We start from the raw sequence: 14,506 nt of genomic DNA, 5'->3' as shown, positions 1-14,506 counted from the left end.
TTATAGTTTTGATTCAGAAGCATCACTTCATGTTACTGTTGGTATCTTAACTTTAACAAATATGTTCCAAATTTACACAAGACTTTTAGATTAAGGTTATGTGATTTTAGTGGAAAATCTGAACTGCCTCTTATTATTGAACAACTCCTTTTTTAGGTGACACGGATTAGGTTTTTCTGTCTGCAGTGAGTCTTTGCTCTTTAAATATTTGGTCATTACATTTGGCATACACTGTTCTTTAAGTCTTTTTTTTATTTTATTTTTAACACTACACACATTTCAAACGCTTCTCAGCATTAGCACTTGTGACATATGAAATGACGTGTTCCAGCACATACAGCAGTACATAGATGCAGTAGAACAATTTCTAGGTATGATCCTTGATTTTCTTGATTTCTTTCTTGATTTGTTGCCAACAATGTGGTTTTCACACATGCCTGTATTGATTTGCATTAATCAAATGTGTCCTGTCGCAATGTTTCTATTATGTAAATATGACCCCCCAAGGATGTTTTTCAAGCTTTATATTTTATGCAGCTCAAAATGTTGTTTAAATAGGCCATACGACTGTTGCTTTATTATACTGTCTATGCCTCCTTTCTATATACATGTATTCATACGCTATGTTAACAAGCCTAAAAAGAACCTGCATTTGCAAATAAAATGACCTGATTAACGTTTGATGTCATTATTGGTTCACGGTTGTGGTTATTGGTAGGGGGAAATAAGGACATGCTGTGCTAGAAACAAGATTATAAAATAAGATTATATTTTCAAACTGAATATATAAAACATGAAAAAACTGACAGTTCAACACGCCATTAGAAAGGTGATTTTTTTTATTACATTATTTTTCACTCTATACATAGATATATATTTGTGTGTTCTAGCTATGTACAATCACATGACTGAATTATACAGTTACATAAAGGATCTGATCAACCCAACAATAGTAGGGGTATACATATGTAGAATAAAATATTGGGGGACATCAGCACAATCTCTGAGGCGTCAAGAACTGTTAGTTGCACTGGTTCACAAACATTTCCTTCACAGGCTGCAGTCAGCTGTGTAGTCTTTTAGCGGGGGAGCTTTTCCTTGTTCAGTGATAATGACTGCATTTACACACAAAGAGAGAATCTTGTAAATTCAGTCATACTAACAAGAACAGCAAAGGATACTTTTTTAGATAATCAAAGGCACAGCCACAAACTAGAGGTGTATATAGCACATGTTGCAGTCTGCAAAGTGATGTTCATGTATCAGTCATAGTAACTAATACAAGTTTTTTAAGTGATTAGGATTAACATGAACAGCATATAAGGATATGATATCATAGATTTGTCTTAGCTTAGAGTTTATGTCATAATATTTTCATAATAAATTCCTCACACTAGGATGGCAAGGTTCTCTAATGGTTACAGAGTTTACGCTAAAACTTTTGCCTATGTAGTTTTACTTTCTATAAAATAAAAAAATGTAAATGGATTTGCGAGTCCAAATCCTGTATTTTTACATTCTGGTTATTAAAAGCTGGCTCTTGTTGTCGGTGACTTGGAAGTATTTTCATTAAAAAAAAATATATAATGTTGTGGCAGTCCAGCAGTGCTGACAGATTAACACCCACCATCGTCCCTGTGCACATTCCCTCAGTCCTGACCGGGCACAACCACAATGTCTACATCCACGTTGGGTTAAGAGGATCCATCTTTGCTCTGTCGGATGTCCGCTACACTCTCCGGAACCCTGGCCACCAAGCCCTCCAGAGACCTCGTCAGACAGATCTGGCAACCCAGGCGAGATCTGTGGGGAGAAAAAATAAGGAGTGTTGAGGCTCTGACACACCAACCTGATGGCCGACCGTTGGCAGAAAAGGCAGTCGGACTGATCAGTCGGCTCCCGTCGGTCCAAAAAGTGCCTCGGAACACACCGAAGCGACGCAGACTTGAACATATGTTCATGCGCGTGCACGAGACGTAATATGTCTCCATAACAGCAGGCGGCGCTAATCTGTATTGTCGCCCCAAAAAATGAAAACCGTAAATGACGGAACATCTCTCTAGACAGAGCGCGCTGTCATCAGTCATTGTTTTCATCAGAGAGTTTTGACGGTAGTCCAGAAGGACCGATGGCTAGTAATAAGAAGATACTGGCGTTGTCAGCTCCGGTTTTCTCGTGCACTGATTCGCTAGTCAAGGGCTAGCACTCCACCAATCAGATTGGTCATTGAGTCCGACTGCCGATCAACAAGTTGAATCGGCCAAAATGAACCCCGACGGCTCCTCCGACTGACGGCGGCACAGAACACACCGAACAGCCTCGAGTCACCGACCTCGCCAGAACGTCCGACGGACGATAATCGGGTTGGTGTGTCAGCCTTTAAATCTTAAGCTTTCGGGTCGCCATTTTTTTCATTTATTTACACTCTTTAATCACCTCTATATACAGAAGTTTTTATTGGTAGTTATTTGAAATTGAAATGAAGCCAAAATAAGAGTATCTTTTGTAAAGTTGAAGCACAAGTTGTTTTTCCTATATTATAATAATAATAATAATAATAATAATAATAATAATAATAATAAGTAACTGATAATATGTCACTGTTGTGTTTACAGCTCGTTCAACAGTACGGCCCCTCCTATGCTGAGTTAAATTGATGCTGGTGTAAGATTAACTCTTACTAATCTCATTACCGCAACAGAAACATCTCATCAGCATCATGCAGGGTGTGACACACCCGTCTTAAAAAAGTATAAGACATATTCACATTATCAGCACATTTTTATAGAAAAATAATGAATTCATCCAATTAACAAGCTGTGGTCGATGGAATCTCACTACTGGACAGACCGGTTTGGCCTGCTGTGTGTTCAAGGCAAGTGTTTGTGTCCTCCTTACGTGTCAGTCAAGCCGTAGGCTAAATCTAGCATGTCCATCTCCTCGTCTGTGACTGGCCCCAGAGTCTTGTAGACGTCCTCGTCAAAGATCAGATGGCACGTGGAGCACGCCAAGGTTCCCTCACATGCCCCTGAAACCACAACCACACCCACACAATGGGTGATGAAAGAAGTGAGCAGAGAGAGGCTGCTGATTAGATCTATCCAAATCTCTAAATCTCAGTCTATCCTACACCAGAGAGTGAGTGAGTGTACCAAAGCCATCAAAGTCAAGGTCTTCATTAATGACAATATCCAGCAGTGAGTCTCCCGGCGACCCCTTCGCTGTGATCTTCTCCCCGTCTCGGTTGATGAAGTGGACCGTCACCTTGTTGTCTGACCTGACAACACACACACACACACACACACACACACACACACACACACACACACACACACACACACACACACACACACACACACACACACACACACACACACACACACACACACACACACACACACACACACACACACACACACACACACACACACACACACACACACACACACACACACACACACACACACACACACACACACACACACACTTAAAAGACTCATTTTCACCTGCCAGGCTCCCTACAGCCCTGACCCTTCACTGCCCTCAGAGCTCATCCCTGCACTCAGACCAAGAGATGCCAAAGTGCTTCAAAACCTCATTGTGGGAAACCCAGGACAGTGTAAACTATATCAAATCCCTTTTACAGCCTGTTTATTTATAGAAGTAGTTTATTCCAGCTTAGAATGTTGTATATTTTTTTACCACTCCAATAGTTACACACAATTCTCCAGAATATGCCAAGAATTTCCGTCTTCCCTCACAATTGAGTATAAGAGGTAAACAAATCTAGAGCGGCGATGATTAGGGGATACACAGACAATTTAATTTACAACTAGTTTGATAATCAATTACAAATTTAAAGTCATTTCTTAAGCCAAATAGTGGGCGGACAATTTAAACTTTTTTTCCCAGACATTTTATAGACCAAATGATTTACTGATCAATTGAGAAAATAATAAGCCAATTAATAAGGGCATCACTATGGTAACTATTTGTAAAAAGAAAACAAGTAGTTTATATAGGGTGAAGAAGCTCTACTAGAAAACCTCTAAGACCAAAATGTGAAGGAGGAGGATGATGCAGGCTATGGTCAAGCTCTTTCTATAATATATCATATTTTTATTAGTTCTCCAGTTGTGAATATACTGTATAAGGCCAAGGTTATGAGATTATCCCAGTGGGATCACATAACAATAGTTACATTGTGCATCATCACTTTATGCATCAAGAAAAGCTATTTTATATCACATAAGCAGGCATAATTTTATCATTTGTCTTTAACAAAATGAATGATGATGGAATTACTTAAATTAGGGTCTCTTGTTTGACTAAATAGCCGTATTAAAATATATTTTTAAAAACATTGCAGCTTTATTATACTATGCAATTCCACAATTTGACAGCAGATATAATTACACATGAATGAAAATTAATTCTTCAAACCTTTGTTCAGCTGTTGCTATATAAACATTAAGACAATGACTCACAGAATGTATGACTTTTTTAAGATTATTTTTTGGGCATTTATTAGATAGGACAGCTGAAGACAGGAGTAGGGGAGGGGGGGATGACATGCAGCAAAGGGCTGCAAGTCGGAATCGAACCTACGGCCGCTGCGGCAAGGACTAAGCCTCTGTACATGGGGCGCAGGTGAGCTACCCAGGTGCCCCAAATGTATGATATTTTTAACAGTGTTGGATGAGACATTTGTCCATTGAACAGTCAATAAATGTTTCTATTCAGCATCACGAAGGTTGAGGATAAACATTCTTCATCTGCTTAGTTTGCACAGGTCAGGAGTAACACAGCCACACATTGTGCAAAATAAATAAATAAATACGATCACATCTCAGGGACCGGACATCCTTAAAAAAGGAGGGAATACTACTGCACTACTCCTAAACTACTGTGGAGGGGTCGAACAAAAATGGTTAGATACCTTGGTAACATTTTTCTCTGTCTGCCTAATCTTCTCCAGTTTTAGGCGTATGTCCTTAAGCCCCTGGGAATGTGTGGGAGGGTGGGGCAGCATCCTACCACTTACTGTAAGTAAAGTACTGGCGCCCAGATAGCTCAGTTGGTAGAGCGGGCGCCCATATATAGAGGTGTACTCCTCGATGCAGCGGGCCAGGGTTGGACTCTGACCTGCGGCCCTTTGCTGCATGTCATTCCCCCCTCTCTCTCCCCTTTCATTTCTTCAGCTGTCCTGTCAATAAAGGCCTAAAAATACCCCCCCCAAAAATCATAAAAAATAGTAAAGTACTGTAAGTACAACTGCAAAAGCAAGGGTGCTAAATCCTTCAGCCAATAGTTGCATTTCCTCCTGAGGAACTCCAAAGAGAGTGAAAAGGGGAATGGGCTCAATAACAGTTGTTATAACCGTGAAAAGAGTTTCAAACACACTTTTCCTAAATTCTTCTGATCTAGGGTATAGCCGATACGTATGGGCTAGTGAGCGGCACTCTTGAAAAAACTGTAGACTAAAGAAAACTATTATCAAAGAATCAATAATCTCACTACTTTCCATAAATTAATAATTCAGTTATAAAGAGCATTCAAGTAAACCCTATTCCTGTTAAGTGACCCCATTCATGAAATTCGCTGGAACTCTTAGTCAACCTCTGATTTCCTTGGCCATGAATATTAAACTCAGTGACCTCCTGGAAATCTCAGGACCAGCGGGAACCCTGTATAATCCGCTTTAAAAAAAAGAAAAAAAGAGAAAAAAGCCAATTATCAAATTCCATACACTTTCCTGCATTACGTGATCTTTTAAGACCAAAACATGCATAGACCTGGAAAAGCCTGCATTAAACTTTGATCGCCCAAGTGGATTTTCGAACATGATAGGTACGGGTGGGGGGTGGGGGTGGGGGGGGGGGGGGGTGTCAGGGTCAGCCATCACGTCTGACGTGAGCTCACAGTGTCAGGCAGTTTAAGGCCAGCCCGGCATTGTGCAATTCAACAAGTTGTTTGGCCCTGGGAAGCCTGAAGGATGGATCACTTTAGCCTCAGTCTTAGTGAAAGTGAAAGAAAGCATAACGTGTTTATTTTGTGATAAAAGCAACACATTTGGCACAGATGTGTATGTTATGAAAAGATATATCGGGGCTGCCAAATATGCCTGTATATTGCTGAAAACCGATTTCATGACTAACGATTGCCAAGGTGTGTTCAAGCTGATTAGATCAGATGTCAGAAAACTACAGTTTTTCCCCCTTTATTTTTTAAGAGTGCTTTTCTTTTTGGTTACTTCCTGGTTACTTCAGGGTCAAACTTAACCCACTTGCTTTCATGCTGGAATGCATAACTTGCATCTACAGAATGTTGATTAGCAGTACAATGGACAGAGATATCGCTGGATAAAGTCCAGTGTCATCGGTAACCCTTTAGTCACAGTTGAAGCTATGCTGAACTTTGGAAGACCTCTGGGTTGCCATGGTATGCCCGTCTAAAGGTGAAAATCGTCATCAATTGCTCCAGTGAGCAGATTACGGTTGGTTATGTTTTCTCTCTATTCACTCAAATTGGTCTCTTCATCTCATTTTTGGCACATAAACATATGTTAACAAAGCAGATTCTGCTTACATGTAAAATACCAAGTTCTGTTGCATACATTTGATTGTTTACACTTGCTACCAAAGGTACTAATTTCTTACCAAGCATGGTAATGTATTTGAAATGTAAGCCACCGCTCCAGGATTTGTCCTCCATGCGATCATGAGGAGGCTGACAGTAGGATGTTACTCCATGTTTCACATGCACTTGTCTGCCTGCACACAATATTGATTTGTACTGTTGATTCAGATGTTGTTGTGCGAGCAGTTTCTGGTGTGCACAGTCTTAAAGAAGGTACAGAACTTTGGCTTGGCTGTAATCTTCTAATCAGCTTGAACACACCTTGGCAATCATGAAGAGTCATACATTCAGGTTCTCTGCAACATTGTCATATTTATTTTATTTTGAAAAATGGCCAAATTTGCAGCGCCCCGCCCCCTGATTTATCTATATTATTTCATAAAATATAAACCTTCATCTGTGCTAAATGTGTCGCTTTATCGAAAAAGAAATTGTCATGAATATTTTAACCTAGCTGCCCCACTACCTGCACCACGTGACTTTTAACATGCATGGACTTGGAAATACCTGCATGAAACTTTTAACATGTTAATCTTATGTGAGCTCACAGGGACAGTGTACCAGTTTAAGGCCAGCCCGGCATTATGCAATTCAACAAGTTGTTTGGCCCTGGGAAGCCTAGCCTTGGTCAAAGCCTTGTACCTGAACAGAAGGATGGATCACTTTAGCCTCATCCAAGGTTCAATCAACCTTAAGATGATAACACTACCGCCACTCTTGTTGTTGTTATTATTATTATTATTATTATTATGAGACACACACACCAGTTTTCACACATTGAAATCACACAATTTCAGATTTTAATAACAAACTCAACCTACCATTATACATGCAAGTGTTTTTTTACTCTAAATAAAACCCCATTGACAGCTGTGGGAACAAACAACGCAAATGTAAAAGATTAAATGTAAAGAAAGTGCGCTATGCATAGTGTTTCCTACACACGTGTCTGAGCCTAGCAAAGCCAAGAATAATTGACTTAAGAGAAACGTCTTCATTTAATGTTCTACTTGATATCCTGCCAGGCGTGTGCTGATGAGCAAGGTCACGTCACTACCCGTTTTCTGCATGGAGTAGTGCGCCTCTGTGCATGCAACACAGAGATGAACTGTATGCACGGTTGCGTTCAAACGTTGCCTTGTATTTGAGCACTAAGTTACTCTCGCAGTAAATGTAGCTACCTACCTCAGAGAGTGTGTGCCGGTGGTAAAACTCCTCTGACCAGTCAGCCAGGCACCAGCACTCGAAGTTACTGCCGCCGTCCTCCAGGAATATTCTCGTAACCTGACGTGAGCCAGTCTTCTTAACGCGGTTACTAAAGCCATTTTAAGTAGCTACACAAAGTTGATAAGGAGCTGGTGAAATATCCGACCTGCTGGACACGCAGACACAGTCCACTTCCGTCAAGTTCTTTGCTTCTCAACGGAGAGAAACCCAAAGAAGTTTGACTTAGCCCACTGAGCTAGCTAGCTAAGCTAGCTTGTTTTAGCTGCGAGAAGGAAGTCACTCTGTCACTGTAACGTTCATTGCGTAACGTCACGTGCAAGTTAACCTATGGCAGGTGCTCGTTGTCTCAGATCCCAAATAAATGAAGTGAGTGTGATGATCAGCTACAAAGCACGGAGCAGGCTCAGATACTATTGCTGCATTCAAACTGTCCAGGTTTATGTAGTCATGAGAGACCCCATGTACTTCCTAGCAAGAAAACTGTACACAGTAGGCATAATTTAACAACTTCCTGCCATGACTTTACAAATAAAAGCTTTAGCAAAACAATGTGTTGCAACTTTTCAGGGTTTACACCGTCCAGGTGATAAATTGAGTAGCTGCTTAATAAGAGAACTAGAGATAGTTACTATCCTTTTTTTTTTGTTCGAGGCACACACGTTGTCATTCATAATCAGAAGTTGTTTGGTTTACTTTTATTTTGAAAGCTGAACCGACAAGTTCCTGCTAAATGCTGGTTAATTATGGTTAGCTTGATGCCGCTTAAATGCCCATTGCCTGTCCACTTTCCCTACTAAAAATTGGAATCAGGGGCCCTGAGTTTCTATGTACAACCCTGTCACATCTGTTATTTCCACTCTCGATCCACGTTTACAAATATTGATTGAGCTACTCCCGATTAACAAGTGCCATTCACCTTTTAACATATCTTCAAAACCTGGAAAACAGGATGTTTACATTCCAGTATAATACGATGTCAAGGAAAACTTAACTGAATTTGCTGCAGCAACGGTTCAAACTTTTATCAGGCAAGAACTCAGGGCAAAGTGCATCGAATATCAGCTATCATCAAGATATGGGAGATGCAGATTAAGCAATAATCTCATTCAGTGTTATTAGTTCGGGGTTTATGACCAAGACAGTGGTATAAAGGGTAGCCTTTTGTTCCTGCTGTGTTCATCACGGTTGTCTCAGGTAAGCTACACACAAACTGACATACCGTCTACACTGCAACAGTCTCTAGGGTTACAGTCGCTTATAGGGCTGTGGAAGGAATCGTGCAGCAGTTTAAAGTTGCTCTGTTTATTCTGGTGTTTACAGGATGTTCAAGTTAGTGATACTGTTCCTGACACTGTCAGGTAAGATCTCACTCCCTCCTCTTTCATTGTAGTTACTGTATGCTTGTTTGATACATTACTATACGATAATTCATTTCTGTGCCAGCATTTAATGTCGCACGACTTACTGAATGCTTTAATTTGATGTGATTCAAAGAGTTTGTTTTGTCATGAACAAAAAAATATATGTTTTTTGATATTGACATAACTAGACTTTTTATTAGTAATTTTATTACAGACATGTTTTCTATCATTATTCTGAGATTATATAACAATGGTTTTGACAGCTTGTCATGTGGAGATCACATAATAATTTTGCGAAATAAGTAAATAAAAAGCTTTTCTCACAAACAAAAAATCTCACAATCTTAATACAAAATAAAGCTATGGTTAGATAAGGAAATATCTTCACCGTGATCATGAGACAAAAACATTTTAAATTTTAAATTGTCTTTACATATCACAATACAATGTAGTATAAAGGTCTCTTCATGAAAGACTGGAAATATTTTTCCATACTCTGGCCTTCAGTTTTTGGCCCTGTACCATATTTAATTTCAATTATTTGGAGAATATGAAAATCACATTGCTAATTAGAGGCTTTTGACAGACTAGGCTATTTAATAACAGTTTAAGAACATTCCCTTTGATGATCCTAGTTAATTATTTGATACTTTCCATGTCATAGTTCATTTTGGCTTTGTGGTTTGTTGCCTTGGCACCAAAACTGCTGCTTGTGGTAAACGGCAATGTAATCAGAGCAACTATTCAGAAATTAGACTTTGACCATTATTGATTTATTACACCGTTAAAGATATACGCATTATTCTGGCACAATAGTTAATAATTGATGTAAAGGGACAACCCATTTTTTTATCTGTCAACTGGCAAGGGAATTTGTTTTATCAGCAAGGAAGTCTAAGGTTGTGTATTCAAACACCACTAGGTTTCTGCCTGTACTTTATGTGAGCATCTCTTACACTAAATAAATAAGCAGGATGTGCAACCACAGCTGCAAGATTTGCATTCATATTTGCAGATCCTTGGTGTAACTGCCATTTAGGAAACCCTCTCAATTTGGAAGAGAAGGCCAACTGTAAAATAAACAACACCCTTTACAGGCCTCCAAGCTGCCCCACTTGCAGTCCTGAGAAGTTCGCAGAAGACATCTTCAACCTATAAGCTCCCTGATGGCTTTCACCTGGGCATTGAACACTCCGACATCGGTGAACCTGTTCATAGGGGCTTCCGACAAGGTACAGAGCCCTCCAGGAGGTTCCTTGTTGACCTCAACACAGGCCTGGTGCAGGAACACATCAGTGAGATGGACAGGAGAGTGGGTAAGTATATATTCAAACCTAATCAAGAAATAACTACCTAAGCTGTTTTTGTTGTTTTTTTACATTTCCACTTCTAACTTTCATCCGTCTTTCTCTGGAAGGGGGATTTGGAGAGATGGAGAGAAGACACTGGCTGACAGACAAGGGTGAGGAAATTGAAATCAGCTATGTTAATCTCGGTCTATTGGTTGCTTACCACTTGGTCCAGACTGAAATATCCCAATAACTATTGGACATCTTGCCATGACATACTGTGCAGACATTCATGGTCCCCAGATGATGAATCCTAATGATTTTGGTCAACTGACTTTCCATCTAGTACCATCATATTATACTTACCATTTGTCCAATACTTCGGTTAATGACCAAATGCCTGCAAAACTAATGACATTCCCATCAGCCTCAGCTGTACTTTGTGAAGTGCTAATTAGCTAATGTTAGCATGCTAACACGCTAAACTAAGATGATGAACCTAGTAAAACTGCTAAACATCAACATCCTAGCATTGTCATTGTGAGCTTTTTAGCATGGGTGTAGAGTTTTAGTCTTGTTTTCTTTTATGTACTCAATAGAATCACACTATATACCTAAACGAGCCTGTATAATCTAAAAGGTATTCTGTCTTCCAGTCCCTGTTGATGTTCCAGCCCAGAAGAATGGTGGTGGTTGGGTCCGGGTGGAAGAACCTTCTGCTCCTCATCTTCCAGATGGTTTCAGACAGGGAACTGAACCCGTGAGGTCTATTCCAGATGGTTTCAGACAGGGAACCGAACCCATGAGGTCTATCCCAGATGGTTTCAGACAGGGAACTGAACCCGTGAGGTCTATCCCAAATGGTTTCAGACAGGGAACCGAACCCGTGAGGTCTATCCCAGATGGTTTCAGACAGGGAACCGAACCCGTGATGTCTATCCCAGATGGTTTCAGACAGGGAACCGAACCCATGAGGTCTATCCCAGATGGTTTCAGACAGGGAACTGAACCTGTGATGTCTATCCCACATGGTTTTAGACAGGGAACCGAACCTGTGATGTCTATCCCACATGGTTTCAGACAGGGAACCAAACCCATGAGGTCTATCCCAGATGCTTTCAGACAGGGAACCAAACCCATGAGGTCTATCCCAGATGGTTTCAGACAGGGAACCAAACCCATGAGGTCTATCCCAGATGGTTTCAGACAGGGAACAGAACCCGTGATCTCTATCCCAGATGGTTTCAGACAGGGAACAGAACCCGTGATCTCGATCCCAGATGGTTTCAGACAGGGAACAGAACCCGTGATCTCGATCCCAGATGGTTTCAGACAGGGAACAGAACCCATGAGGTCTATCCCTGATGGTTTCAGACAGGGAACCGAACCCATGAGGTCTATCCCAGATGGTTTCAGACAGGGAACAGAACCTGTGATGTCTATCCCAGATGGTTTCAGACAGGGAACAGAACCTGTGATGACTATCCCACATGGTTTCAGACAGGGAACCGAACCCATTCTTATAATTCCATTGCGCTTGAGAGAGGGAAGTGAACGCTTTACCTCCAGGTTTCAAACAAAAAGAGTGGCTTGTAAGGGGGAGGTCATCGATGGAAAATGCTATGAGTTCAACCCAACGTTGCTGGCCTTTCAAGATGCACAGGTTAGACACATACATCTCACATTACAATTTTAGAATTAAATTAAACTTTCAGTGGTGAGTCCATGTCACCAATACTGTTTTGTTTCAAAGACCTCCCCATGTTGACAACAATCTGTTTGTAGCTCTACAAATTAAATCTAGACTTTTCTGTGACCTTTGTCTCCAGGCTTTATGCAGAGCTCTCGCCCCAAATGCTGAGCTTGCATCTGTAACCACTGGTGATCTGCATTCCCGCCTGGTTGCCCTGGCAACCAAGAATGGCGAGAGCAACCCTGTGTTAACCTGGCTAGGAGGCATAGTCAAGGCAAGTTCCTCTCGTCAACAGTCAACTACCTACATTCGGAATAATGTTTTGGAAAACTCTCTCACATCACCCTTTTTATTAATTTGTTTACTGACTGTGACGCCAACAGTCTGGCCCTGTACTGTGGCACATAATGGAGGCCAAGGAGAGTGTCATCAGATATGTTATCAACAGGACAGATAGTGTTATTCTTACCTTGGTAAAACATTGACCTTTGAACTTTTATTTTTTTTAAACGCTCCATCTGTTTCTGTGCTGTCACTAAACAAGGCCAGAAAGTAAAAAACAAAACATAAAATCATACTTATGCATTGATGCAACAGTATTAACAATCTAATAGTAAATAATATAACAGTAATGAGGCATTTTTCTTTTTACTTTTGAAACTTTAAGCCTATTTTTCATATTCTTGGGTTACCCTTACTACTTTTACTATAGTAAATTATCTGAATACTTCCTCCACCACTAATGTGCTATCAGTTTGAATAAGAATGGTTTAACCAAGCTTATACGTGTGAAATATTTTGAATATACTGTATGTGTGTTGGTGTGGCACACCTCAGAACCAGCAGGCATCATGGGTAGACGGGTCGGAGTGGAGTTACAGCGACTGGATGCCAGGTCACCCCAACATTCACACTGATAAACCTGTCTGTGTGGAGATGTTTAAGATAGGTAAGAACACACCACAAACAAAACAACTCAGACTAAGGACTGATTTATGTTTGAAATCAGCATTTCCTGACAGACTTCTGTATCAGGCAGGCAGGCCATTAAAGTTTGACTATGTAACTTTTGGAAAATCCCACCTTTAACTGCATAATAACTTTAAAGGTTACAGTTCAGATGTCACAAAAAGTATGTTAAGATAAAATATGAACTTGTTTGAAGGAATCTTTGCCCTGGGGCACTAAGGACATCCTGACTATCTGCTTAGACATATATTACCTTATTGTTCTGTCCCTTCAGCACAATTGTACATTTTAGATAAATACTGTAAATACCAGTAACCAGACATGTTGGGCTTTATCTTATTATTACGAAATGGTCTTAGAAATACCCGAGTGTTATGTTAGGCAAACCAACAGTCTTTTACAATTCTGTCTCTACCCTTTTTGCAGACGAGAGCTGGTGGACGGCAGCCGACTGTGAACTGAAGAGAGCGTCCATCTGCTCATACCAGATCACTGCATGAAAACCACAAAGAAACACAGCATAAGAGGGTGGCTCTTTTGATTCATTCTCTTATGAATCAAACGAAAACAATCTTACAGACAATATCGTTTCCATTAGTTTGGGCTACCGTTGTCTGCATCGGTCTGTATTTCCTTAAATAAAACTTGGCATTTTACATTTGTGTGTTTCCATTGTGAAATATGTGCACAAAACTGACATGAGGAAAAAATAAGACATTTGACCTTAGACATGTCAGTTACTTTTCATTCTTCTTTAAAGCGTTAACTGTAAAGACCTCAGACAGATAAACCACAATTCATATAACCCATTTAAATTTAGACAAGACTTTAATGATCATTTTCCACTTGTGTATACAAAGCAGTTTATACAGATTCGGGAGCCAAGTTAGAACAATTTGTTACAATTTAGTACCTGGAAAGTGCAAAAGTACATTTCAAATACGCTGAAATTAAAAATCATGCTGTACATTATATACTGTATTCATAAATAATCACAGATATACACACATCCATTTGGTGACAGTCACAGAGAATGTTGCTAAGACAAAATAGTACTTTTTGATTTTGCTTTGATGTCTTATTATATTCTTGGTTCCCATTGAAACTGGAGGTTTAACATCTGGAATGCTGCGTTCATTTGATTTACGGTCAGTTCGGGGATGATAAGCTTCGGTAATGAGAGAAACCTGTGTCAACACTAGACTGGGATAAAGGCACTCCGTTTGTTGCAGTCGTTGAACAGCTCAAACAGTGGTCTTTTGTCTGAATGACAAATGTGGATGAACGAAAAAAGAAAAAACATATGCACCTTTAAAAAAGAAAAAAAC

At 40.1% G+C, this 14,506-nt stretch overlaps 2 protein-coding genes across 3 annotated transcripts; one reads left to right on the top strand and one right to left on the bottom strand.

The window, feature by feature from the left end:
• Positions 1 to 818: 818 nt before the first annotated feature.
• Positions 819 to 8,370, bottom strand: LOC114550804 (adrenodoxin). Of its 2 annotated transcripts, XR_003691749.1 has the most exons (5): positions 7,825 to 8,370; positions 3,153 to 3,277; positions 2,899 to 3,028; positions 1,628 to 1,803; positions 819 to 1,115 (listed from the first exon to the last, which is right to left on the bottom strand). XR_003691749.1 is itself a non-coding variant. In XM_028571687.1 (4 exons), exons 1-4 carry the CDS (start codon positions 7,962 to 7,964, stop codon positions 1,695 to 1,697), a joined length of 504 nt encoding a protein of 167 aa, XP_028427488.1. In that variant the 5' UTR covers positions 7,965 to 8,370; the 3' UTR covers positions 819 to 1,694. The 2 variants fall into 2 exon arrangements, 1 of the variants encoding a protein (XP_028427488.1); XM_028571687.1 differs by having other exon boundaries at positions 819 to 1,803.
• A 140-nt stretch (positions 8,371 to 8,510) lies between these two features.
• Positions 8,511 to 13,834, top strand: LOC114550782 (uncharacterized). The gene is made up of 8 exons (XM_028571643.1): positions 8,511 to 9,060; positions 9,187 to 9,224; positions 10,325 to 10,543; positions 10,645 to 10,689; positions 11,173 to 12,179; positions 12,346 to 12,483; positions 13,047 to 13,158; positions 13,605 to 13,834. The coding sequence occupies exons 2-8, from the start codon at positions 9,188 to 9,190 to the stop codon at positions 13,676 to 13,678; spliced, it is 1,632 nt and encodes a 543-aa protein (XP_028427444.1). The 5' UTR covers positions 8,511 to 9,060; position 9,187; the 3' UTR covers positions 13,679 to 13,834.
• The last annotated feature ends 672 nt before the right edge of the window (positions 13,835 to 14,506 follow it).

Source organism: Perca flavescens, chromosome 24 (genome assembly GCF_004354835.1).
Source record: "Perca flavescens isolate YP-PL-M2 chromosome 24, PFLA_1.0, whole genome shotgun sequence".
Taxonomy (NCBI): Eukaryota; Metazoa; Chordata; class Actinopteri; order Perciformes; family Percidae; genus Perca; species Perca flavescens.
This window is presented reverse-complemented; position numbering and strand designations above follow the sequence as displayed.

Bases quoted from the DNA above. Each gene is read 5' to 3' on its own strand.
- LOC114550804 (XM_028571687.1), bottom strand. From the start codon at position 7,964: ATGGCTTTAGTAACCGCGTTAAGAAGACTGGCTCACGTCAGGTTACGA. The intron at 3,278-7,824 runs GTAGGTAGCTAC...GTGTGTTGTCAG, and splicing joins ACCGGCACACACTCTCTGAG to GTCAGACAACAAGGTGACGG. The intron at 1,804-2,898 runs GTAAGGAGGACA...TTCTCCCCACAG, and splicing joins GCCTACGGCTTGACTGACAC to ATCTCGCCTGGGTTGCCAGA.
- LOC114550782 (XM_028571643.1), top strand. From the start codon at position 9,188: ATGTTCAAGTTAGTGATACTGTTCCTGACACTGTCAG. The intron at 9,225-10,324 runs GTAAGATCTCAC...CACCCTTTACAG, and splicing joins ACTGTTCCTGACACTGTCAG to GCCTCCAAGCTGCCCCACTT. The intron at 12,180-12,345 runs GTTAGACACATA...CTTTGTCTCCAG, and splicing joins TGGCCTTTCAAGATGCACAG to GCTTTATGCAGAGCTCTCGC.